At 44.2% G+C, this 27,641-nt stretch overlaps 1 protein-coding gene across 2 annotated transcripts in view; it reads right to left on the bottom strand.

The window, feature by feature from the left end:
- Positions 1 to 27,641, bottom strand: part of LOC111149215 (serine/threonine kinase 32B) — a 404,797-nt gene that overhangs the window by 57,908 nt on the left and 319,248 nt on the right. Inside the window, exons 5-6 of one of the 2 annotated variants that reach the window (XM_022506161.1) lie at positions 27,576 to 27,613; positions 10,980 to 11,069 (exon numbers count right to left, since the gene is read on the bottom strand). In XM_022506161.1, coding sequence (XP_022361869.1) covers positions 10,980 to 11,069; positions 27,576 to 27,613 — 128 coding nt within the window. The remainder of the gene's footprint in view (positions 1 to 10,979; positions 11,070 to 27,575; positions 27,614 to 27,641) is intronic. The other variant, XM_022506162.1, reaches the window with a different exon arrangement.

The following is a 27,641-nucleotide window of genomic DNA, read 5'->3' as shown; positions in this document are numbered from 1 at the left end:
GAGTGAAATGTTGGTTTCAGGTGTACAATGTAGTGATTCAACACTTCCATGCAATGCCAGGTGCTCTTCACAAGTGGACTCCTTAATCCCCATCACCGATTTCCTCCATCCTCCATCTACTTCCCCTCTGGTAACTATCAGTTTGTTCTCTATAGTTGAGTTTCTCTCTTGGTTTGCCTCTCTTCCTCTTTTTTTTCTCTTTGCTCATTTGTTTTGTTTTTTAAATTCCACATATGAGTGAGATCATATGGCATTTGTCTTTTTCTGACTGACTTATTTCACTCAGCATAATACTTTCTGGCTCTATCTATGCCATTGTAGATGGCAAGATTTCATTCTTTTTGATGGCTGAATAATATTCCAAAAATGCATCTATATCTATATCTAGATATATCTCACATCTTATATGTACCCTGCTGTTTATAGCAGCATTAGCCAGCATTATCTACAATAGCCAAATTATTGAAACAGCCCAGATGTCCATCTGCTGAGGAACAGATAAAAGAAGATTGTAATTAATTTTTTTAAAGTACCATTCACATGCCTCCAAAAATCTGTAAGGTACTTAGGTAAATGTAACAAAATATGTGCAATCTGAAAACTATATAATGCTGATGAGAGAATCCAAGGTGCCATAAATACATGGAGAAATATTCTGTGACTGGAAGAGTCCACATTGTTCAGGGGCCATTTCTATCTATACTCATCACAGATTCAGTACAATCCGAACAAAAATTCAGCAGAGTTTTGTTTTTCTTTTTGTAGAAATTAACAAGCAGATTTTCAAGTTTCAGTGAAAAGGGAAAGGATCTAGAATAGCCAAAATAATTTTGAAAAGAAAAAGAGAGTTGGAAGACTGATTTCAAGTATTATTGCAAAGGTACAGGAAAAGTATGATACCAGGTAGAGCCTCAACAAATAGACCAATGGAACAGAAAAGAATCCAGAAATAGACCCATACATTTACAGTCAATTGAGTTTTGACAATTCGGTTGCAAGGTTGCAAAGGCAATGCAGTAGGGAAAGAACAGTGTTTTCAACAAAGGTTGCTGGAACAATTGGATAGCTGTATGCAAATAAATAAAGCTCCATCTTCGCCTCACACTGTACTAAAAACTAAATTAAAAATGAATGTAGCTTTAAATGTGAAATCCAAAAGTATAAAACTTTTACAAGAAAACAAAGAAAAAAATCTTTGTTAACTCATATGAGGAAAAGATGTTTAGATACGACACGAAATACATGATCAAGAAATAAAATATCCTGTTGGTGGATATTAAGGAGGGCTCGTATTGCCTGGAGCACTGGGTGTGGTGCATAAACAATGAATCTTGGAACACTGAAAAAATAAAATTAAATTAATAAAAAATAAATAAAATCTCTTAAAAAACTGAACTTCATCCAAATTTAAAACTTCTATTTCTAGAAAGATTCTATTATGGCAAAAGAAAGACAAGCCACTGATGGGCCAAAATTTTTGCAAAACACCTATCAGATGAAGGACTTATATCTAGGATATATAAAGAATTCCCAAAGCTGAATTAATAAAAATCATTAATGGGAATGATTTGGATAGATACTTCATAAAGAAGATAAATGGATGGTAAATAAGCAAATTAAAATATGTAGCACACCTTTAGTCATTAGGGACTTGTGAAATCAAACTACTCCCTGCCTATTAGAAGGGCTGATAAGAAAAGCAATGACCACGGGCCAATAACCCCTGTGCTGGTGAGGGTGTCGAGAAGCCAGAGCCTTCATACATTGCTTGTGGGGATATAAAATGGTCCAGCCATCCTGGGTAACAGTTTCTCCATTTCTCAGGAAGTTCAACATACGCTTACCATATGACCAAGCAATCCCACTTCTAGGTAATTATTCTAGAGAATTGGAAACTTAAGTTCACATAAAAACCTGAAAGCAAATGCTTATAGTAGTCTCATTCATAATTACGTACAACTGGAAATAACTTAAGTGTCCCTCAACTGGTGAATGGATAAACTCATTGTGTCTATTCATCCAATAGAGTTTTACTTGCCAATCCATCAAAAGGGAAAGCTACTGATAGCCAGCTGTGGAAAGAGCTGAGATACCCTTCAAAAGATGAACAGATAAAGAAGATATGGTCCATATATACAAGGGAATATTACACCTCCATCAGAAAGGATGAACACCCAACTTTTGTATCAACATGGACGAGACTGGAGGAGATTATGCTGAGTGAAATTAGTCAAGAAGAGAGTCAATTATCATATGGTTTCACTTGTGGAGCATATGCAATAACATGGAAGACATTAGGAGAAGGAAAGGAAAAGTGAATTGGGGGAAATTGGAGGGGGAGATGAACCATGAGAGACTGTGGACTCTGAGAAACAAACAGGGTTTTGGAGGGGAGGGAGTGGGGGGATGGGTGAGCCTGGTGGTGGGTATTAAGGAGGGCATGTATTGCATGGAGCACTGGGTGTGGTGCATAAACAATGAATCTTGAAACACTGCATCAAAAACTAATGATGTATTTTATGGTAACTAATGTAACACAATTAAAAAAAGGGGGAAACCTACTGAAACACACAAAATGAATAAATCTCAAATGCATCATTCAAAGTGAAAAAACCCAGATTTGCTAGGGTCCCTGGGTGGCTCAGTCATGAAGCGTCTGCCTTCACCCCAGGTCACGATCCCAAGGTCCTGGGATGGAGCCCCACATCGGGCTCCCTGCTCAGTGAAGAGCCTGCTTCTCTCTCTCCCTCTTCTGCTCCCCCTGCTTGTGCATGCTCTCTCTCTCTCCCTTGCCGCCTCTAAATAAATAAATAAATAAATAAATAAATAAATAAATAAATAAAATCTTAAAGGAAAAAAAAAAAGAAAAAAAAAACAAACCCCAGATTCAAAAGGCTGTAGACCATATGACTCCATTTCTATGACTCTCTGGAATAGTCTGAACTGATCACTGGTTACCAGGGATTGGGATGAGGGAACTTTGAGGGTGATGGAACTGTTCTGTACTTTCATTGTGGTGGTGCTTATGTGACTATTTGTGTTTGTCCAAATTCATAGAATGTTGCCCTGAAAGAGTGCACTTCACTGCAGGTAAATTGTCACTCAAAAATAAACATCTCCAGCTATATATTTATTAGTTTTGTGATTTTTTAAGGTGATTATCTACCTTATACATAGCCAACCTAATGAGTGCAGGAGAATTATCTGTTTGTTCACAGACGTATTTGGGGGCCATAGAACACTGCCTGGAACGTAGAAAGTACTCAATAGATTCGTGAAGATGGATGAATGGATGGATGGACGGATGGATGGGTGGATGGATGAATGAATGCATGAATGGACAGGTTCTCAGGAAAGATGCTGAGCACTGCAGCCTCACTGGCCTGGGTCTGAACACTGGCTCTCTTACTTTCTCTGGCACAGGCGGCAGCAAATGTCACTAACCTTGATCATTTCAACAAGGACCATACTAGCATCATTATGTACTTGATCTTAGCCAAAAGGCCGAGAAGCAGATGTTAGCATCATCATCATGGCTCAGCAACCACTCGTCTGCTCACTGCAGCAACCTGGGGGAGGGACTAACATTCAGTGAATGCAGGCAAGGCACCAGCTCTGTGATCCCCCAGTGCACCCAGCATCCTCCAGCCAACTCAGCTCCTATAATGAACCAGCTGTTTAGGGTCTGTTTTCCCTGCTGGACTGTGAGCACCATAAGGCAAGGGAGTTCCCAATCCAGGCCCTGGATTCCCAGTGCTAAGCAGATACCAAATAATCAACCATCTAAATCATAACTGTGGCAACAATAACAACACTATCGGCTCCCAGACCTGTGCATTCACCATTTGCCAGACATTATGTTATGTACCTTCCATAGCCATGCCATGAAATCCTCACAGACAACCGACTAAGGCAGATTACATCATCATTAATCCCATTACTCAGATGAGAAAACTGTCAGGGCACGTGGTTTGGCAGCCAACACTTCTGAGTGTTCATCATGTTGAGAAGGGCCCAAGTCCAGGGAGCCGCTAAGTGAAAGATACCCAAACTGCCCCATGCTGAAGGCGACACTTCACTGGACCCCCTCCTAGCTTTCTGCTGGCTCCACAGGCTATTATCATGGATTCAAGACCCCCATGCTTTGGTCTGTCTCTTTGCTCCCTCCCCACGCCATCTTGGTCTATAAGCCATACAAGAAGTGGAGCTGCAGCTGTCCCCCAACACACCATGCTGTTGCCCCTCCTGTACCTCCACCCGGGCTGATGCCTCTGACTGAAATGGTGTCTCCTTATCCTTACCCAGTAGGCAAACTCTGAGCACACCCTCAGAGTCTAACTCAGATGGTCACCTTCTCCAGGAATCTGTCTTGACAGTGTCCTGTTTACGCCTGTGCCTACGCATCTATCTGCCCCACTAGATGGTGAGCCCCCGGGCCCCAGAGAGCATCAGTCTCCTCTGAGCCCCTGTGCCTTCACCCCGTTTATCTCCTAAACATTCCATAAATATTTGCTGAATGAATGCTCAGCTCTTTATTCCACTGACGATGCATAAACTCTGAAGCCCCGGTGGTTGCTGGAACATTTCTGACTTCTAATCTGGCACATTTCAGAGAGATTTCTTTTTTCTCTGACTGTGAATTCCATCTGCTCTTTTAATTAATGAAAATTCAGTTCTATGCAAATGTTTCTTCCAGGATCATCCTTCATGAGCAACCTCTGGGAGCTTACTCATCAGCCTGTTCTCTGAATCTGTGTTTGAAACATTCTGGGAGCTTGTAATTGGGCCTTTGAACTGAACAGTACAAGTGGAAAAAAAATCGACAAACCTGCCACTTGTCCTCAGGAGTTTATAGCCCTGGGAGCTGTAGGACTTGAATTTACTGAGAGAGCCCTCCTTCATCCTGTCTTCCCCAATGAACTCCCACTGCCTGGTCCTGTCAACCCCTATGGTGTCTGAAAAAAAAAAATCCATTTGGTGCTCTCTAAATCCCAGAAAAATCTCTCCTGTGCACCTGTTTATTAATTCAGGACTAAGGCTCTTCTAAACAGAAGGACATCAGGAGCCCCAAATCCTACACACACTTGGGACAACAAACTTTTTTCTTGTCTGAGAAATATGGCTTTCTGACACAGGAACTCAGTGTCAAAAGGCAGCTTGGTATAGTGGCAAAAGCATGGGCTTTGGACCCTTGTAGACATGGCTTCAGATTCTGGCTCTCTCACTTGCCTGCTGCATAACTCTGGGCATGTTAATGAACCCCCCCCCCCCCAGGCCTCAGCTTCTTCATCGATAAACTGGAGAGAAGTGGAAGCTGCATGTGGGTCTTCTGAGGATTATAGGCAATGACAGACACACAGCAGGGTCACAGTATGTGTTGGTTTTCTTCTCTCTCTTGGTGGTGGGGCCACTATGGAGACAGAGTGGTCAGCTGTGTCACCACTGGTCTGCTTTTCCAGAGGCTGAGAGCCAGGACAGCAGTGGGAAGTCAGGGAATGAGAATGGGGAAGGCCCAGGGGGTGTCTCAGAGGAGGTGCTGGGAGAGTGTTCTATGCATGGTGGTGGAGCAGGGGCAGAAAAGAAAGGGTTGGTACAATACTACTCCAGTGGTCTAGGCTCACTTCTCCAGTGGTCTGGGCTCTGTATTCCCGGAGATCGATCGAACAGCTTTAGGCTGTTCCTAAAGGATGTCAGAACTAACTTTATAGGGTTATGGAGGTGGCTCCACAGGGGAACTTCTTCTCTACATGTCATTTTCCTCTCCTCACTGCCCCTTCTGGAAAAGATGGCTCCTTCCATTCTGTCTGCTTCTCTGGCTGGGACAGTGTCCCCTGGGCCTCCAAGGGGCTTGGTGCTCTTCTCTCCTGCATCCTCCCTGGGGGATCCTGCCTCTGTGTTGGCTTTGCTGCATCTCAGTGCTGGTAACTCCCCAGTCCACAGATGCTGTCCACATCATTCCAAAAGCCTGGACAGCATCTCCCAGGGACACCTCAGATTCAAACCTGGGACTCCTGGAACCCCACATGCCTGAGGCCCCTGCTGTGCTCCCCACACACCTTTACCAGAAGCCTGGGCAGCAGCCTTAACACCCCTTTCAACCCATTCTCCCAAAATTTGTCAAGTCAGTGTCTCCTCGGATGGACTGGCTTCAGCTCTGGAATCGTCTGGAAAGAGATTTCCAGAAGACCTTCAAGAGTGAAAGCTCTATTGGTGTAAATACTCAGCATCCCAAGGGGGCTGTCTGAAGAGTACAGATTGTAAGCATACCTTCTGGTGTCCATGCTGACCTGGGTCTGACTCTCGTCACCAACGTCTGCCTGGGTGGGTCCCTCATGACCCCTCAGTCTGTTTCCTCAGCTCTAAAGTAGGAATAAATAATTGTGGCCGCTTTGTATTTGTGAGCAGTAGATAAAGCTGGGCACATAGCAAATACTAAGTACTATTTTTACTATGACTTGTGGCCAAACTTCATTTTTAAAATTGATTTAGGAAATAAGAGATGAATGACACATGTAGTAAATTCTGGGAGGTGAGGACATGGTTTTTGAATCTCGGCAGATCAACACACGTAAACCGATAGAACAGATGAACAGCTAAGCCAAAACCCATGAGGAACACCAACTACAAAACTAAATTGTCCTCCCACAAGCCCCAAAATGTAAGTGCATGGGAACAAACGGGCAACAGTGACAAGACTGCCATGGGAGTGACTTCTGCAGAGAAGGGAACACAGGGAAGAAACAAGGCAACATATGATGGACCAGAGAACAGAGAGCTGCAAGACAGCCAGCAGGCATTTACGGGGGGATCCAGATGGCCAGTTGGGGAAGAGCAGCTAAAGCCTGGAGCAGCTTGTCCAGTACAGTGGCAGGTGAGGCAAAGGGGCCCTTGGTAAGTTCTGCAGGAGGTCAGTCTGGAACCCCACATCTCTGTCACCCTCCAGCCAGAGCTCCCTTCTAGAAGGAGCCCCAAGGAGAAACTATTGGAAGTAGAACCAAAACCGAGTGGGATGGGGACCCTACAGACAAAAGAGAAAGAAGCTCCAGCTAAAAGTAAGCAAGTAGAATGAACCAGGAATTCCCGGGTAACAAGCGGCCTTGGATTTTGATGCTTCATGAAAACAACAGAAGATACTCAGTTAGAAAAACTACCCTGAACAATATCATCTTCCACAAGTTCAGGAAAACTAATTTCCCATTAGAAAAAAAAAAAAAAAAAAAAAGGAACATTAGAGTATCAAAGCCAAATTCCATGCAAAGTTATCATAAGAAGAAGGAAAATAAAGGGCAGAATAACACACTTTACAATGATGATTAATCAGAAAGATGTGCCCCCACCCACCAAAAAATAATTTTTTTTTTTTCAGGGAAAAATTGTAACCTACTATTTCAAAAGTATGAAAGACAGTGTGGTGACTTGTTTCATGAATGGTTTCTGGATGAATGGGGCCTTTTGGTATTCATTTTCCTCCCACATTCCCCACAGTCCCCTCCCACATGGTCTCTGGTCTTGGTCATGTGACTTCCTTTGGCCAACTGGACATCAGGAAATGTGAAGCAAGGGGAAGCCTGATAAGCATGTGGGAATGGGCTTCTCCTTCTTTAACCCAATCGGCTTCTCCTTCCATGCAAGCTCACTGCAGTCCATTTGATGATGAAAGACCATGTAGAGAAAGACTCAGCTGTCCTCCCTGAGCCCAGCCCCCAGCAGACCCACGAGGGGTATGAATGTGCCCAGCCTAAACCAGCAGGGGAACCACTCAGTCAAATGGTAGATTGTGAGAAATAGCACATTATTGCTGTTCTAAACTACTAAGTGTTTTTTTAAACAGTGTTCATTTACACAACTAATGAATCATTGAACACTACATCAAAAACGAATGATGTACTATATGTTGGCTAATTATATTTAAATTAAAAAAGTGTTCATTTACTTTCCCCAAACTTATTTTTTAACTTCCTTTCTTTATTTTTTATTGAAGTATAGTTGACATACAATGTTACATTAGTTTCAAATGTGCAACACAGTGATTCTACAACACTGTATTTTATGCTTTTTTTATGCTCACAACTGTAGCTGCCTTCTGTCCACACACTATTACAATACCACTGACTATATTCCCTGTGCCAGTGCCTTTCATCCTGTGATACACTTACTCCCTAACTGGAAGTGTGTACCTCCCACTTCCCTCCCCCAGTTTTCCCATCCCCCTGTCCCCCTCCTCTGGTAACCATTGGTTTGTTCTCTGTATTATGGATCTGTTTCTGCCTCATGTTTGTTCATTTGTTTGTTTTTTAGAATCCACATATGAGTGAAATCATATGGTATTTGTCTTTTTCTGGATGACTTATTTCACTTAATAGAATATCCTCTAGGTTCATCCATGTTGTTGCAAATGTCAAGATCTCATTCTTTTTTATGACTCATAATCCATTGTATATATGTACACCACACCCTCTTTATCTATTCCTCTATCGATGGACACTTAGGTTGCTTCTGTATCTTGGCTATTGTAAATAATGTTGCAATACATGTAGGGATGCATACATAATGCATTTCAAATTACTGTTTTCATTTTCTTTGAGTAAATATTCAGTATTGGAGTTACTAGGTCATAGGGGAGTTCTATTTTCAATTTTTTGAGGAATCTCCATACTGTTTTCCACAGTGGCCGCACCAGGGTGCATTCCCACCAACAGTGCATGAGTGCTCCTTTTTTTCTGGATCCACATCAACACCTATTGTTTCTTGTCTTTTTGATACTGCCCATTCTCAGGTATAAGGTAATATCTTACTGCAGTTTTGATTTGCATTTCCCTGATGATGAGTGATGTTGAGAGTCTTTTCATGTACCTGTTGGCCATCTGTATGTCTTCTTTGGAGAAACATCTATTCAGATCCTCTGCCCATTTTTAAATTGTATTACTATTATTATTGGTGTTGGTATTTTGGTGTTGAGTTATATAAGTTCTTTATATATTTTGGATACTAATGCTTTTTTTTTTTAAGAATTTAATATATTTGAAAGAGAGAATGAGCATGAGAAGGGGCAGGGTCAGAGGGAGAAGCAGATTCTTTGCAGAGCAGGGAGCCCGATGTGCGATGTGCGACTCAATCCCAGGACTCCAGGATCATGACCTGAGCCTAAGGCAGTTGCTGAACTACCTAAGCCACCCAGGTGCCCCTGGATACTAAAATGCTTTATCGGATATGTCACTTGCAAATGTCTTCCATTCAGTAGATTGTCCTTTTGTTTTGTTCATTGTTTTCTTCACTGTGCAGCAGCTTTTTATTTTGATGTATTTCTGGTATTTTAATTTAGCCTTTGTTTCCCTTGCCAGAGGAGACAGATCTAGGAAAAATGTTGCTACAGCTGATATCTCTCTGCCTGTGCTCTCTTTCAGGGTTTCTATGGTTTTTAGGTCGCACATTTAGGGTCTTAATCCTTTTTGAGTTTATTTTTGTGTATGCTGTAAGAAAGTGGTTCCTTTTCATTCTTTTGCATGTGGCTATACAGTTTTCCCAGCACCATTTGTTGATGAGACTAACATTTTCCCATTACATATTCTTGCCTCCTTTGTCATAGATGAATTGACCATATATGCATGGGTTTATTTTCAGGTTCTCTATTCTTTCCCACTGATCTATGTGTCTGTTTTTGTGCCACCCCATATGCTTTTGATCACTACAGCTTTGAATTAAATCTTGAAATCTGGAAATGTGGTATCTCCAGTTTTCTTCTTCTTTTCCAAGATTGCTTTGGTTATTCAGGAGTCTTTTGTGATTCTATGCAAACTTTAGAATTATTTCTTTTACTGTGAAAAATGTTATTGGTATTTTGATAGGGATTGCACTGAATCTGTGGATTGCTTTGGGTAGTACAGACATTTGAACAATTTCAATTCTCCCCATCTGTGAACATGGCATAAGCCACTAGGTTTTGACTTGCTTTGTTATACAGTAATCATTAATTAATATAGACATTAAGAATTAATATAGACATTAAGAAAACTACATAAGACATGAGAGAACAGAACAAAGCGGAATTGAGAAACTAAAAAATCAGGCAAGAAAACTCAGGGAAAAAATTAGAGGGGAAATTATTTTAGTAATAAATATTTCACTAGAAAGCATACAAAGCAAATAAACACAACAGGTAATCTTTAAAAGAAGGAAGAGAAAAATGGGAAATATTTTAAAAAGATAAAGGAAGAGATGCAAAAGATTTGAAAATAACAAATACTGAAAATTTGTAAAGACTCCACATTCAGATAATAGCTGTCCTTAGAGAAAACCAAAGTACAGGAATGGAATGTTTCTAAAAATGATACTTCCCATATTGCATGGAGCACTGGGTGTGGTGCATAAACAATGAATCTTGAAACACTGAAAAAGTAAAATTAAATTAAAATAAACACTAAAAAGAAATAAAACAAAAGAAATAAACACTTTAAAAAGAAATGAACACTTTAAAAAGAAAAAAAGTAAAAATTAAATTAAAATAAACACTAAAAAGAAATAAAACAAAAGAAATAAACACTTTAAAAAGAAATAAACACTTTAAAAAGAAAAAAAAGAAAGTAGGAAAAAAATGATACATCAAAGGTTCTAAAGAAAATCCAACTTGAAAATACACATTGGAAAGGCACTGTGTTCCTAGGAATATAGACCCCATATGACCAGCAACAAAGTTATATTCTGGCTGCACTACTGGACATTATTAAAAAAGAAAATATAGTTTTTTTATCTGTTTTAGTGTGTTTTTCCCCAAGCCTGAAGCAAGGATTTCTGGCTATGTAGGAGTTCTCTGGAAATCACGGGAGAAGAAGGTCTTTCTGGCAGACAGGACAGCAAGGATAAAGTGTGAGAGAACCCAGCACGTACTGGGGACAGCCAGGTCCTGGTGTGGAGGAGAAGGACTGGAATGCTGAGGTCAGGCACTGGGTCTCTGGCTCCTCAAAGGGGCCTGGAACACTCACCCATGTAGGGCTTGGTCCCGGCCATGGAGGAAGCCTTTTCTGCTCCTTTCACGATCGTCGCTATGTTGAAGTCTGTGATGTGAACATGTCCTAGAGATAGAGAAACAGAAACCCCAGTTAGCAAGAGCTGCAGGCAGCTGGGTTCGCTCCTTGTTGATTTAAAGCTGTGGGCTCTATGGTAGGTGCAAGAACGTTGGAGAACCTCTACTTATAAGAGTATTTTATCTAATACTTTGAAAATGTCTAGTTTTGGCAGCATCATTCATAGTAGCCAAACTTAGGACAAACCTAGGACAACCTAAGTGTCCATCAGTAGATGAATGGATAAAGAAGATGTGGTCTGTATATACAATGGAATTTTATTCAGCCACGAGAGAGAAGGGCCTCCTGCCACTTTTTGACAACATGGATGGACCTTGAGAATATCATGCTAAGTGAAATAAGCCAGATGGAGAAATGTAGATACTGCATGTATCACTTATATATGGAATCTTAAAAAAAGCTCATAAAAGCAGAGATTAGGAAAGTGCCTGCCACAGGCTGAGGGGTGGGAGGAATAAGGAGAGTTTGGTCAAGGGTACAAACTGAATAAGGTTTGAGGATTTAATGTATAACATGGAGGACACAGTTGACAGCATTATATTGGATAACTGAAATTTGTGAAGAGAGTAGAAGTTGAATATATATACGCAAACACACCTACACTAAAAAAGTCTACGTTATGTGCAAGTTTTATAAAGTGAAATTTTTGATGGCACATACATATTACTTATAAGTGGACAAAAATACTGAGGGCATGGTAAAAAAATTTTATGGATTAAATTTTGGAGGCAGTGGCTCAGAGAGTAAAAGCTCATGGTAGAGAGATGAGAGGGGTGAATCCATACTCCCTTGCTGAGGAAGCTGAGTGGCTATGGTTGGGGGAAGAAGAGTGGAGAGGAAATTTTCATGCCCAGAGGATACTCTTGTTCCACTGTTTTTCTGCTATAGTCAGTGGGGGCTCTTAGTTCTGTACATCCTGGGAGCAGGGGACTGGGGATTGAGACCACCTTCCATCCAGCTTAAAGTAATGGCAACAGATGGGACATGGATAGGCTAGGTGCCCCTGCACATAAGTGTTCAAGAAACCTGAAAAGGAAGTAAGAGGGACAGAGAAGGAAGGAGACAAGAGATAAAGAGAAGCAGGGAAGGAAGACGGGTGGGAGGGAGGGAGGAAGAAACATCCTGACAGTTGGTACTAGCCTTCTGGGGAACTTGGTACTTAAAAGAATCCAACCCTGAGACCCTTGAAAACTAGCTATAAATACAATCACTTTCCCTCTTTGTCCTCACATCATGGGGAAATGGTTGGATTTTCACATCTGAAAGCTGTGTTTGAGAGGTTGGGACTTAAATACACAGGTGGCTTGCATACACAAAACTGACATTCGGAGGGCCTGGAGGGCACCTCCATGAGATGGACAGACACGTGCTAGAGCAGGTGCAGTGAGGCCCACGGGAGGGGCACGCCTGACAGGACTAGCCAGAGTGGACAGCAAAAGCATCAGCAGTTTCACATAAATCCAGATCTCAGGCTCAGCTGCCAGCATTGACATGGGGGCGAGCTTCTGCCAGGCGCTCTGTCCAGAGCCCCTGGGTGGGAGGCAGTCGTGAGGTACTCAGTTAGTGATGATCTGTGATCCCTTTCGGGTGCTTGTGGGTGAAGCCCAAGTCATCTAGCCAGACCCTTGCTGGGAACCTTTCTGGCCAGATGAAGAGTGTGTCCACCCAGGGAGCATCCCTAGAGCAGACACAGCTGCTGCAGCCTCCGGAGCCAGAACTAGCATCCATACACAGCCCTACCCCAAGAGGCTGTGTGGCACAGCAATTGGGGGCAGAGACTCTGAGCCACACTGACGTGGTTTGGGTCTCAGCTTTGTTGGGATTAGCTGTCTGCTCTTGGGCAAATAATTTATTTTCTTCATCTGTAAAGTGCGGGTGAGGTTAACAAAGTACCCACGTGAGATAGCGTTTGGGAGGAACCAAGAATTAATATACATAAAATGGTTAGAGCGACTTGCATACAAGAAGTAGGGAAGCTTCTTGTGAAGTGTTTGCTCCTAGCACTGTTATTCTGCCAAGGTGTGGCTCAGATCCCATGTCTCCAGCCAGCGCCAGTCTGCCCCTGACACCCTCCCAGTCCCCACTTCTAACACTAACAAACAAATCCTCAGTCCTCTTGTTGACTATGAGGCAAGGGAGGGTCTCAGTCACCTCTACACCCACACCTTTATGCTCCCAAGCACAGTCACCATACTGAGAGGATCCTGAAACCCTCCAATATGGCTTTTATTTGGTTTTCCTTCATTTCTCCCTGTCTTTAAAAAAAATTAGTATTTGCATTACCAAAGTAATGCCCGCTGATTATAATAAGTCAAAGACTACTAATGTGTATTTGGGTCACTCCTTTCAACCCTTGATGGTTCCCTCACCCCCATTCATAACATGACCAAGTAACTTGGTTCTCTATCGTTTCTCCCCTTACTTATGCCCACATGTATTGGCATGCGGTTTGTCCTTCCAATAATGAGATCATCCTCTATGGGTCGTTCCAGAAGTTACTTTTGCATTTAGCCATGTATCATGACATTTTCCCACATCACTATACATTGGTCTAGCTATAGGAACCATAATCCTTTGTCCTCCATGCTAAAGAAATCCAATTATTTGGTGATAAAACTTGACCTATAACTTCTCTTTATTGGTCCATTTATTCCACTTGGGGGGAATATTCATGTTTTGATAGAAAAATATTAATATATTTGATTATAGGGTAGACCCCCTGGGTGATTCATCTAACCTCTATGGAGGTATTACATAACATATAATATATGTTGTTTTTAAATATTAGTATCTATTAGACATATTATTTTCATTTTACTAAGACATATATTATTCAATATAAGGGTGGGGGGTAGGGGAGCCTGGGAGTGGGTATTAAGGAGGGCACATATTGCATGGAGCACTGGGTGTAGTGCAAAAACAATGAATCTTGGAACACTGACAAAATAAAATTAAAAAAATGTTTTTAGGGGCACCTGGGTGGCTCAGGTTAAAGCCTCTGCCTTTGGCTCAGGTCATGATCCCAGGGTCCTGGGATCAAGCCCTTCATCGGGCTCTCTGCTCAGTGGGAAGCCTGCCTCCCCCCTCTCTCTCTGCCTGCCTCTCTGCCTACTTGTCTACTTCTCTGTCTGCCAAATAAATAAATAAAATCTTTAAAAAAAGGTTTTTAAATCTAAGAAATTAGAGTTTCAAATAAGAAACTGTGGCTCCATAGCTACAAAGTATTCCATAGTATAGTTATATAACATTTTATTCAACAATGATCCTATTTGGCATTCAGGTTATTTCCAGTTTTGTTTGCCTGTGTGTTTGTCTTGTTATTGGATCAAGGATAGCATTCTTGAGCACATTGCTACATATTGGTACTTCCATTTTAACTGAACAAATCCCAGAGTGGGATTGCAGAGTCAGAGGGTTTGCATACTATGTTCCAAAGAGTTATAATTTACGGTACTTTATTACTATTTTTTAATTTAAAAAAAAGATTTTATTTATTAGAGAGAGAGAGCGAGAGAGCACAAGCAGGGGGAGTGGCAGGCAGAGGCAGAGGGATAAGCAGACACCCTGCTGAGCAAGCCCCATACAGAGCTTGATCCCAGCACCCTTGATGACCTGAACCTAAGGCAGACACTTAACCAACTGAGCCACCCAGGTGCCCAATTTATGGTAAACAGGATATGAGAGCGGATATTTCTCCAAATTGTTACTAGCACTGTAATCAATGATTTCACTTGTTGAGAATCGCACAGTGAGGAATGATTATCTCACTGCAGATAAGGCTGCACATTTTCCACATAATGAGACCCAACTCTCCCAGGGAACTGTCTAGAATCTTGATCAATTTTCAATCAGAGCTTTGTCTATGAGATATATTTACACTTTGCTCTGTCTATTGCAAATATCTCCTCCTAGCTTATTGTTTGTCTTTGGACTCTGTTTACAGTATCTCTTGTCATACAAAAGTCTTAAAAACTTAAATGGCAATGTTAATTTTATAATCTATTTTCCTCATAATTTTCCAGAACCCTATTCCACCGCCAAGATTTTATATATTCTTCTATATTTTCTTATAATACTTATTTATCTTTTATATTTAAATCTTCCATATACAAATAGAACATATTTTTGTTATAACATAATATAATATAGCATTCTAATTTTATTTCTTCCAAATGGATAGCCAATTATCTCAACAGTATTTAGTCTTTCCCAATAACTTCTCATGAGACCCCTGTTTGTCAAGATATTATAATATTTGATAGGTGTGGTTCACCTTCACTCTCAGACATTTATTCTTCTGAAAGGAGTTGTGTCCAGTTCTAGGAAATACCTCCATTAAGATTTTGGTGGGGATTACATTAACTTATGCATTGATCTGAGAAGCATGGACATGTAATTTTTCCATCCAGTGTAATGCCTGGCTTTTCATTCAGATCTTACTTGATTCCTTCAAAATACGTTTAGTGTTCCTTTCATTTAGGCCTTGTAAATTTGGGGGCACATTTAATCCTAGATATTACATAGTTTTGGTCACTCTTTCAAATGACAGTATTTTCCATTTCTTTTTCTACCTAGCTATTTTTAGTATAATAAAAAGCTACTGAGTTATGCTTATTTATCTCTTATTTGGCTACTCTATCAATCTTTCAGAGCAAAAGCTATTTATTATCTCTCAAAATCCCATTTCCCTTTCTCAGACAGCAATAGAATCTGGAGCTGGGTTCAGGGGTACCATGCTAAAGGGTCCACTTCTCTTCCTCCTTGGACTGCAACCGGCTGTGGTCACATGACCAAGTCTGGCCAATGGGATGTGAGCAGGCTGATATTTGCACCGTCCAGGATATTTCCTTTAAAAGAATTCTCATTCCCTGCTTCCTTCCATTCTGTTGCCTCTTCTGTGGGTTTGGCAGAACGCTTTCTGCCACACAGTTGAAGAATAAGATAGAAGGAGTCTGGACCCTTCTGAACATCACGGGGAAGAGATTGGACTTTATTTTTATTTTTTAGTCTTTGAAGACCAGTTTGTCTTAATTATTATGTGTCTTAATTTGTACATTGATTTATATTTAATATAAATGCACAAAGACAATGTACATTGTCTTAATTTGTACAACGCCTTATTAATTTTGCTAGCTTTTTAGTGGATCCTTTTGGTGTTTCTAGGCATAGAAGCATGTTATCTGCACATTGATGGTTCTCTTTCCCTTGTTAGGGGGCTCAGAGCAGAGTGGTTAAGAACACAGATGGGGAGTTGTACTGCCCAAGAACAAATGGTGTGCTGCTTTGGTGGACATAAGCTGTTTGTGGTCACTCATATCTCCTGTCTTAGCAATTACTCGTCCCTGTACAGCTGGCTTGAGAGTGGGGCATGTGGCTTCATCTGGAAACAGTCAAGCTAATCTTACCCCTCTGTTCTGGCATTTGACTCAGGGTTAAGCATATGACCTAACTGTTCCAATGAATATTAGGGAGATGATTTTCCAGAGGGTTCAAGAAATAAAGACTTTTTTTTCCAAGAGGTACCTAAAGTAATATTCTGTCTTTGTCCAGTGTGAGGTGGGAATATGAGCCCAGAACTCTGAAAGTTATTCATTAATGTAAAGAAAGACAGTCTAAAGCTGAAGCCTAGCCACAGAGAAGGTAGAGCTGCAAGCATAGAAGGAAAATGGTGCCAGAGCCTGATCAAACCCTGCCTGAAGCTGCATCTACTGGACTTCAGCTATAGAAGCTGAAAAACATGGGCATTGTGGTTGATATAGCCACTTACTATGAGATTTGGACAGGTTATTTCACTCTGTAAACTTCCAGTTCCTCATCTGTAGTATATTAATAAGTACATAATGGGGTAGTTGTAAGTGTTAAACAGAGCAGTCAGGGACTCTGATGGTGACATTTGAATAAGACTATAAGATGGGCAGGGGGATGGGGTGGAGAAGGCCATTAGACCACCGGGGAGGACTGTGCTTCTGCCAGCACATAGGCCATGGGAGGGGACTGCAAGGAGGCCAGAGAGAGAAAGTGGGAGCTCAGACAGAGAATGGAGGGGCAGACATGCCAGGCCCCCAGGGCCATCTGAATATCCCTTTGACTGCTGTGAATGAAATAGGGCCAAGGGCCAAAGTGGGGAGGCTGACAAACAGGGAGAAGAAACGCAGCCCCCTGTCTAGTTTTGGCCAAATCTCATGTTAATCCTCGTAGTACTCTTATCAGGACCCTCTTATCAGGAGGGTCGGGTCACCTGCATTGTTACATGAGAGTAACTTCAAGTTGCAAAGACCAGGCTGCTGCTCATGGTAACATAGTGGATCTGCAGAGAAGCTGCATTGTGTCTTCAGCCTCATCCCAGTGTGAACGGTCCTTCCCCGTCCCTGTGCTGTCCCCTGCAGAGCTGAGCGGAGAGCCCTGTCCTTGTCCTCAGGGAGGTGAGGGCTCTGATGGACTGCTCAGAAGCAGACCTGCTGGGGCTCCCCTAGGAATTCATGCCCAGTAGGTGTGACAGACAGCAAGTTCCACTTCTGGTTTCTGTGAACTGTGCTAATTGATGAGCTGTAACCTCCCAGTGAGCTTCCTTTAACAATTGAGTGAAGATGTGGGAACGTGAAAATTAGTGCCATACAAAGCTTCCTGCGGGTTCCTTCTCAGGAGAATGGAAATTTACTACAAAATTTGCAAATATGAACTGAGTTTTAGGCTATTTGCTTTCCACAGGTTGAAAACATTCAAAACTCAGCAAGAGAAGGAGCTCAGGATGTTGTGTGAGACCTGTTAGTTCAAGTTTTACTATTGGTATCAATAATCAGTAATCATAGCGCCAACCCTGGTATACCTCAGACATGCTTCTCTCCTTTCTCTGAATGCATGGAAACTCATCTCACCTCCAATCTTTTGGCAGTACTTGGAATTCTCATCTCTCTCCTCTGCCTTGCAGACTTCATTCATTCTTCAAAACCTGGCCCTAGAGTTATAGTATTGGTGGATATGCATCTATTCTTTTCTTGCATACCTCTACCAACAGGAAACTCACTACCACAGAGGGGGGTATCTGACTGTTGTCTTAGTTGGCTCAGGTTGCTATAGCAGGATACCATAGCTGGGGTGGCAGGCTTAAACATCAAACATTTATTTCCCACAGTCCCGGAGGCTGGGAATCTGAGGTCTGGGTGCCAGCATGGATAGATTCTTGGTGACAGCCCTCTTCCTGGTTTGTATGGCAGGTTTCTTGCTATATCCTCACATGGTGGAGAGAGGGCTCTGTCCTTTTCCTCCTCTTCTAAGGGTATCAATCCCATGGTGGAGGCTCCAAACCCATGACTTCATCCAAACCGCCCAAAGGCTCTAGCTCCAAGTATCATCACATGGGGGGTTAAGGCTTCAACATGGGAATTCTAAAGGGGGGCTCACAAGCATTCCAGCCATAGCAGACTGATTTAGGCCTCTTCCCTGGGCCCTCCACTCTTTTCCAATGTCATTCCCATCTTAGCATCCACCATATTGTACCTGTCACCTTGTCTGTCTCCTTGAAGCTGGGAATCTTGCCTTGCTCATTTCTGTCTCCAGTACCTTAGCAATGGCCTGGCCTGGGAAAAGTATTCATCAATGTTTGTTGAGTGACTGATTGACCAAGTAAGAGACTGAATGAAAGAGATATGGTGAGCAAATCCTGTCACCTCTCTTCATTCCCTACTGCTTAGAGCCATCACAATATTTACAGGAGTTGATGACATTCCATATCAACTTTTGACTGTGAAGACTTCAGCAATGTCACCTTCTCCACCTGAACTCAGAGGGTGGGACCAGCCACCCTCTCCATGAGTTTTGTGCTCATAGGTGTTCATGGCAGCATTGGCACTATGAGGAATTGTAACTGGGGCTATTCTCTGAGAATAAAAATACTTAACAGCCACGTGACTTTCAAGGACTCTGGCTTATTTCTTCATGCAGGGACTATTTATGGAGTGGGTCCTGTCTGCGGTATCAGGGGAAGGAAGGGCTTGAAACCACAATGCCAGGGATCTGTGTCATGGACTAAGGGGGTGGGGATGGTGGGAACTACAGGGTGCTGAAGACCCATCCACAGTCCCTCCTTGGGGCTATAACTGCCTTGCCACCACCCAGTCACCTCAGTGGCACCAGTGACTACCGCTTCATAGGCTGGTTCTGGCACCTCCTGGACACATTCCTAGAGAAGGCACCAAAGCCTTCTTGAATTTTGCTGCATTTTCATTTTCTTCCTCCGTAGCTACATTGCAGAAATACCAATTTCCTGCCTTCCGTGCTCTTTGCCTTCCTTTCTCCCCTCTCAGTTCCTGTAATGAAGTCCCCCTGCAAGGTGTGAAGGCAAGTGCACTCATCTCACTGAGACCTACAAGCCCACACCTGGGAGAAGAAGGGGTTTGCTCGGAGTACTAGAGCAAAGTGAATTCTCTCTGGATCTGTCCTCTGGATGCCACATGCCTCTCCGTGAACTCCTGGGAGTAGGTGCTGGGGTAGTACCACTAGGGGGCACTAGACCGGGGGTGTGGATGGAAGGTAGTCTACAAGAGGAATTCACCTCCTACATTATTTGCTGGGGGTTTCCCTTTCATTAGACTTGAATTTGGAGTAAAGTCTCTCGTGACCCTCTGTCCCCACCTTCTCTGGTTTACAGGGTCTACGTCGTTCCTAAGAGGAGGTCAGAGTGGCGCTGCCCAAGAGAAGCAGCTGGAAGCCCCCTGGGGAAGAAATCAGGGTTGATGAGACAGACCCACAGTAGGCTCCAGGCTCCCGCTGATAATTACTGTGTTTCTGAGACGTCAGTGTGATGTCACACTGGCCCTGATCTTCCATTCGGGATCACACACCCTGGGCACTCTCCCCTCCCACTGATCTTCATGGACATCGGAGGACAACAAATTAGTCCCTGCCTTATGGCCAAGGCTGCCTGACAAGTCCCCTCTCCTTCCACACTCTGTGTTGCACATGTAATTTTATGCAATTGCATGGATTAATCACAATGAATACCATTTGTAGGTTTTCAAAGCGCTTTCCCAGCTGTGATCCGCTCTGAACGACTCTGTAGGACCAGGCTGGAAATGATCTCCTGACACTTAGCATCCTTGACTCTCTTTCTTTTCTCTCTCTTGTTCTCTCTCTCTTTATTCCTTCCTTCCTTTCCTCCCTCCCTCCTCCTTCTTTCCTGTCTCTTTCCTTCTTCTTTCTTCTCTTTCCCTTTCTAGCCCTTCTTCCTCCCTTCCTTCCTTATCATTAACATACAATGTTACATTTTTTCAGGTGTATAACACAGTGATTCAACAAGCTTATACACTGTGCTATGTTCACTGCGATCCACTCCTCTCTTTGCTACTTCCTGTATCACAAGGCCAGAATGGGGGACGGAGAGCATTTCCTGGCTCTCTTGCAACTATGGTTCTCGATGAGATTTATGGTCTGCCAACAACATACACTCAGGAGAGGTTTGCAGGGTGGAAGGAAAGCAGAGTCTGCCTATTTGGGACTGAGCCAAAGGATGGACAAGCTGGGTCAATGGGGGTCTTTGCTGAGGCCGGACATTGTCAAGGTGGCCTCGTCACTGGTGTGAACAGCTAGGAAGTGACTATCCAACCCAAGGTCCCTGAGCTAGAATCCAAGCCCCAGGCAGGTTTGGCCTCAAGTCCCACCACCTCCCTTCGTCATCAAGCTGTTTTCTCTTGAGGGCCCTGCAGCCCAGACTGCTATGCACATGAGGGACGTGGAGCTGCCTCCACTTCAGCCTGGGGGGAGTCCAGGTCACTGCTTTCCCTACAGCTCATCCTCATGGTCAGTCCAGGATGTAAGCCTCTCCTCCATACAAACATGCACCCTGAAGCCAGGGGCCAGGCTCCCTGTGCCTCCAGCCTGGTATCAAACACTGTTCTGGAAACAAAAATTGATTAAGATGATCATTTTCAGGCAGAGCAGGAATTTGGACCCAGTGTCAGCAGAGACATAGAGACTCACAATTTCACAAGGAAGGATTTCACCTCCGTAGACTCTTAGCCCTTCTCCACCCCTTCCTCACTCCCCCAAGGGAGGAGGAGAGATTATGTGAAGGGTCATTTTGGGATGCACAAACTAGCCTTACAGAGTTGAGCTCTGCCTAGGCAGGCACGGGACCCCTGGTCTTCCAAGATCTTGGTCTTATCTGGTCTTCCAAGCTCTCGGGTCTTCTGAGTTCTTGGTCTTATCTGGTCTTCTGAGCTCTTGGTCATATATGAGCAGCTTGGGTTGGATGTAGGAGGTGAATCCTTCTCTCTCTGGGGTCTTGGAGCACGAAGCCCCTTTTGACTCACACAAATGCAAGCTTTTATCAGCAATGAAGGTGATATGTTGGCCCTTATCTGCCACCTCCTTGTTTTATTTTTTATTTGTTAAAATCCCATATGGGGAAGACGGGGCTCTGATGGGTTGAACTGTGTTCCCTGCCTCCCTGTCCCATTCATATGTTGAAATCCTATGACCTCAGAGGTCTCATGACCTCAGAATGTGACTTCATATGGGTAGGGTCACTGCAGCTGTAATTGGTTAAGATGAGCTCCTACTAGGTGCGGTGGGCCCCTAAGCCAGTAAGACTGGTGTTCTTATGTAAAGGGGACTTTTAAACACAGACATGCACCTGGGGAAACACCATGTGGAGTCTGGAATTATCCTGCCCCTGCCGAGGGACTGCCCTAAGCTAGAAGAGAGGACTGGAACAGACCCACCCCTGGCACCTCTGAGGGGTCGTGGTTCTGCCCACCAACACCCTGACCTCAGATTTTCAGCCTCCAACAAGATGAGACTATACATTTCTGTTGTTTGAGCCTCTCAACAACCTGTGGGACTTGTTACAGCAGCCCTGGGAAACTGAGATAGGGGCTATTTCTTGGAGTTAGGGACTCCCAGACTTGGGTCATTAGGGATTTAAGATCCCCACTACCCCCCACTCCCCACCCCCATCCCTGGCATTTTGCTGCAGCAGAAACTTCTCTTCCCTGCAGCCTTCTGAAAAGAACTGCACTTATAAACCTCCCAAGGGCACCCAGAAATTAAACCTCACTCCTGCACTCTGTCCTTAAACTCTCGGAACCCCCTCTAAATAATGACACTGCTGTTGGTTCTTCAGGCTTAGAAAGAGCCCTGCCCCCCGCCCCCAGTATGCCTGGGTGGCTGTCCCCCACTTCCTTCTCAGCTGCTCCAATCCCTACATCTGAGACATCAGAAACAACACATGTCCACTCTGTTAATGTCCGAGGGTCCTCTTGCTCCCTCCAGGCATGATGGAAACAGCCTGTATTATGTTTGAAAAAAAAAAAAAGTTTGGACAAGGGGACAAGGGAGTGTTGATATCACTGGCCATTGACGTTTTGGAGAAGACTCATCACATTTACCCACAAATATGTTAGCGACAAAGGATCACTTCTTTGAAGCAAGTCCAGTTATGGAGTGCTCTAAAACACATCAATTAATAGGAAATTCGAGGAAGAGTAAGGCCAACAGATCAGGAGATGACTGCCATTGAAAAGATAGTTTGCCTTTGGCTCAGGTCATGATCCCAGGGTCCTGGGATCAAGTCCCACATCAGGCTCCTTGCTTAGTGGGGAGCCTGCTTCTCCCTCTGCCTGCTGCTCCCCCTGCTTGGGCGTACGCTCTATCTCTGACAAATAAATGAATAAAATCTAAAAAAAGAAAGAAGGAAGGAAGAAAAGATAGTTTGTTTCTCATCATTCCCAAGAGAAGTGGGCATGCCATGCCATGGGGGCCCACATGGGAACTGTGGGATCAACCACAAAGCTGAGGGAGAAGGGTGCAAACATGGGCAGGGGTCTTTCTGTTGGTTTCTGTAGGAAGGAATGGGTGAAGCAGGGCAAGCAGGTTTAGGACTGGCTGATAGGAATAATTTTAAGGGCTCTGGGGCACAGGGGTTGTCCCTAGTTGTCTAGTGCCTGGACTTAGGGTGACTGGGGAAGGTGGATTGTGGCCCTGATGTGAAGAAGTCAGGCATCAGAATTCAGGAAAAAAGGACATGGTTAATACAATGAGAAAACGAATTCCCTCTGCTGGGGCAGCTGCTGTGTTACCTGTTGCTTAAGATTCAGGTCAGGTTTCTGATGCCCAAGCGAGTTACACATTTCACAGCCAGCTGTGAAAAGTCTAAACTGTGCAGGCTCTTTATGGCCTCCTGCTCTCATGTGCCCCCAAATGTTCTGTTGACCCCACTCACACTGCAGGACCCAGGAAGCCCCCCTGCCCGGTCCTTCTATTTTCACCCAATGCCGTCCCTGCCCTGTCCCAGCACTGACCCTGTGGGTTTGCTCTCTGTCCCTCCCTCAGCCCTGGCTACACCTTAGAACCACCACAGACCTTAAAAACTCCCCCACCCAGCACTCTCTCCTGCAAAATAAATCACTTCTGTGGGTGGGGCTCTGCCCCAGTACTTTTTACAGTTCCCAGGTGACATGATAACAGCCACCCTAGACCCTGTCCTTCGGGTCGCCTGGCACAATGGGTGGTCTGCAAAATTCAAAGGATCAGTTTCCCGAAATTCAGAGGTCAAGGGCTACAGCATCAGTGTACTTCGAACAAGGGCCCTTAGGGACACCCAGGCCAGAAATGCAGGCTTTTCCGACTCTTGACTCTTTGCTCATCTTTGCAGGAGTGGAGCTCCCCAGATGGAAAAGACCTACGGGCCCATCTGTGCAGGAAACTCTTCCATTTCCACTTGTCTCTTCCAGATGTGTTAACTGCCGCAGCTCTCTGCCTCTCTCCCTGCTTGGTCTCAGACATCTAGCTGGGTTACCGTGCTGTTCCCCAGCCGCACTCTAGGTCAGCTCATGACTTGCTTTGCCCTCTAGGATGGGAGCAAATGTGACATAGGCTTGAGGGGCTGGGCTTTCTATGCTTCTGTTGCTATTGTGGCCTTGTGAGGCCATACGGGCCTGGCCACCTGCAAAATAAGCCATGAGGAGCAGGGCTGAGCTGCCCAGCCAAGGCCAAGCATGTACCAGCCGGAAGCAGGCAACCCTCAGACGTGAGCACAGCCAACACCACCAGAGCTGCACAGCTGACCCCACCTGACCTCAGTCGTAGGAGCAAAAATTGCCTACAAAAGCTTAACCCATAGATCTGTGAGTGTACTGGAGGTCCCTGCTTATGCATTAAAGTCATATGGTTATTCATTATGGAAGCCTTATTGTCCCAATAGAAAAAGGAGGTAACCCTACCTCTTCCCTTTGCAGCTTTAAATTTCCATCTCCTTGAGCTGTGTGCCCTCAGCCCTAACCTATACTCAACCCCCTTCCCCATGCTTCCCTAAGATGGTCTTTCTTCCTTCAACTTCATTTTACTCTAGGTATGGTCTCTCTCTGCTTTAGCTGCTGGCCAAGAATACCCCACAGCTCGGAAGAGAATTACAGTGCCTGTTCGAGAAGACAAAATGCAGTCTGAAGGATCAGAAAGGACAGCAGACACAGTGGGAGCAGAAAAGCTTACCAGAGAGCATTGGATTTTGTGTAAACAGCAGAACTGGAATGTTATTACTAAGATATTAGTGCATTTATTTAACTATGTTTATATTTCATTATAAACACAGCCAACAAACTTGCTCTCAGAGAATATAGTCAATGAGATCCATGATTAAACTCTTTAAATAGCAGGGCACCTGGGTGGCTCAGTGGGTTAAGCATCTGCCTTCAGCTCAGGTCATGATCTCAGGGTCCTGGGATCAAGTCCCACATTGGGCTCCCTGCTCAGTGGGGAGTCTGCTTCTCCCTCTGCCCCCCTGCAACACCTCCCCCCGTGATCTTTCTCTTTCATTCTCTCTCTCAAATAAATACATAAAATCTTAAAAAAAAAAAAACCCTCTTTAAATAGCAACACGTAGCATCTGTTCTGTACTTTTTTGTAATGCAATTAACAAAAGGTCAAGGGGATCTGATATTTTTCATGGAGACTATAGTTAGTAATGCTGTATTACATTTTTGAAACTTGCCAAGAAGGTAAATCTTAAGTGTTCTCACCATACGCAATGTGAAAAGTTACCTGTGTGAGGTGGTGGATAGCTAATTAATGTGATTGAGGTAATCATTTCAAAATATATACATACATACATTAAATCATTATGTTGTACGCCTTTAAAATATCACATTGTGCAACCTAGAATATACAATTTTTTTTATTTGTTAACACACCTCAAAAGAGCCCACAGTAAAAAAGGCAAAAATGATTAAGAAAGAAAAAAGCAGATGAATGGCTCCTGAGATAAATCAGGAAAAGGAGGACCATGGCCACAGTCTTTTGGGGGAGAAGACTTGTGTTCCATGGAGAATTCCGTGCTCCAAAATTTCCCTTCTGCACTGCCTGAAAAGGCACTCAATAAATGTTAAAGATGGAGATGGTGAATGAGTCATTCACTCTTTAGTATGAAATAGTGTTTCGGTGCTGTGTCCTAACACTGAGAAGAGATGTCCCAGTGAAATAGGAGCTCAATAAGATTGAGGAGGCTGGTTCCACAGACCCTTGGGGAGTATGTGGGATGCTGCAAAGCCCGAGGTGGGATCGGGACACCATGAAAGTCACGTGGGAAGGGTGGGGGATGGGGCTTTCAGAGAGTTGAGGGGAGGTCTGGAAGGAAAGTGGAAAGGGGCTGAGTGGAGAGGTAAGAATAAGTGTGGAAGGGGAGTAGGGGAGAGATGGATGGAGATCCAGGGCTCAAGAATGAGGAAACACAAGGATGGCTGCCTGCCTGTGTCCTTGTGTGCAGTGGCTGCAGAAGCCCAGGGGCCAGGGGCTGGGAGGATCAGGCATGAACTGAGGAGTCATGTGGGCCTGGGGCTCATTTCTTTGTAGATGAAATGGCTAAATTATTCCTATTAATTGTGTTCTCACCTTCATTTTACTTCTGGAAGATACTCAGGGCCCTGGAAGGTCTTTACCCAAAGGTCTCTGTCAATTGTTGGGATAGGACCCTGAGTCCAGACCCCTGACTTAAGGATATCCCTGTTATCCGTCCTGCATAACCCAGCCAGGGCCCCTTGTTACCACCACTCACCTGTTTCTGAACACCTTTTATGCCCTGATGCCATGCTGGCAGCTGACCTTCACTGTCTTGTCTTATCCCTGCAAGGCCCTACTGCTTCTCGTTTACTGCTGTGAAGACCCAAACTCAGAAGGGTGAAGTGACTTGCCCAAAGACACATGGATAGTTGGGGGGGTCAGCTGAGCGCCACATCTGGGGATCTTGACCTATATATGCTAATGGGGGCCTTGATTTGCATCCTCAACTTTACCCAGGTCCCCTGGCATCTTAAGGTCACCACTGACCATTCATTCTGAAGCACAGGAATTTCAACCCCCGCCCCAAAGCACCCAGGCTGATATCGTCTTCTGACAGGAGATTTGAGCCCAAATTCCACCACTCCCGATCCACCTCCCAGTATCGAGGAGCTTACACAATGCGGTAAGATTCCCCATGATACACTGGGCACACATATGGTGTCCGAGAGGGGCTTCTAGAAGGAGCCACAGCCTATACCTGCTGGGGTCAGGGAGGGAGGCTCAGAGGAGGGTGTAGAAGAGGCTGCAGACTCACCCCTGCATAAGCAGCAGCACCCCTAGGAAACTCCCCAGCTGTTCACTCCATCCCATCCTCCAGAAAGCCCTTGGGGATGAGGCTCCCACAGCAATGTCACTGAATTTAGTGTTCAAGGCTGCTGTGACAGTTGGCTGCAAGGTCGCCATAGGCTGTCAGATCAGCTGAGACGTGCACTGTTGGGTCGTGCCCTAGACCTATGGTCCTGACTGTGATGGGCATCACAGCCCTGGGGGTGAGCCAAAACACAGAGGCCCAGACTCACTGAAGCAAGGTAGGGAATGGCTTTTTATTCTTCCCAAGTCCCCCAAGAGATTCCAATGAGATCAAAATTCGGCATGGAGTCTTGCTTCTCAAAGAGTGGTCCATTGACTAGCAGCATTGGCTTCACCTGGGAGCCATTAGAGAGGCAGATTCTTGGCCCTACCTCAGACCAACTGAATCAGGGTCTATATGCACATGAAGGCTTGAGAAGCCAGGAGGAGGGAAGGCTTCGTGGGTTATTGATTCCTGATTCCTGGCTTGCCAGGCAGACAGGAGGCCCTTTGATCCCCATTATAATCTGGAAGGTGGACACCATTTTGCTTCACAGAAGATGACACTGAGGCTCAGAGAGCTAAGTGACTTTTCTGAAGCCACGGATCCACAGGTGGGGGAAATTTCCAGCCCTACATCTCATCCCCACTTCTGCCCCCATCATCCTCCCACCAGGACATGAGATCTTCCAATACACTGGGCTTGACTCACTGTGCAGGACACAGACCAGAAATTACACAGATGTTTCTCCATCAGAATTAAACAAAAAAGGCTTTCTAGTCAGCCCTCAAATCCAACTCCCCAGGACCTCAGTCTCCCAGAGCCTCAAACTTCCCGCTGGAAGAATCTCTGTAAAGCATACATAACAGGCTTACCGTGTTCATCCAGCAAGATGTTGTCTGGCTTGATGTCTCTGTAAGAGAAAACAAATAGGCTGACAA

This window comes from Enhydra lutris, unplaced genomic scaffold (genome assembly GCF_002288905.1).
Source record: "Enhydra lutris kenyoni isolate GAN:26980312 unplaced genomic scaffold, ASM228890v2 scaffoldscaffold21, whole genome shotgun sequence".
NCBI classification, from domain to species: domain Eukaryota; kingdom Metazoa; phylum Chordata; class Mammalia; order Carnivora; family Mustelidae; genus Enhydra; species Enhydra lutris.
Note: the sequence above shows the minus strand (reverse complement) of the source record. Positions and strands in the feature narration are given on the sequence as shown.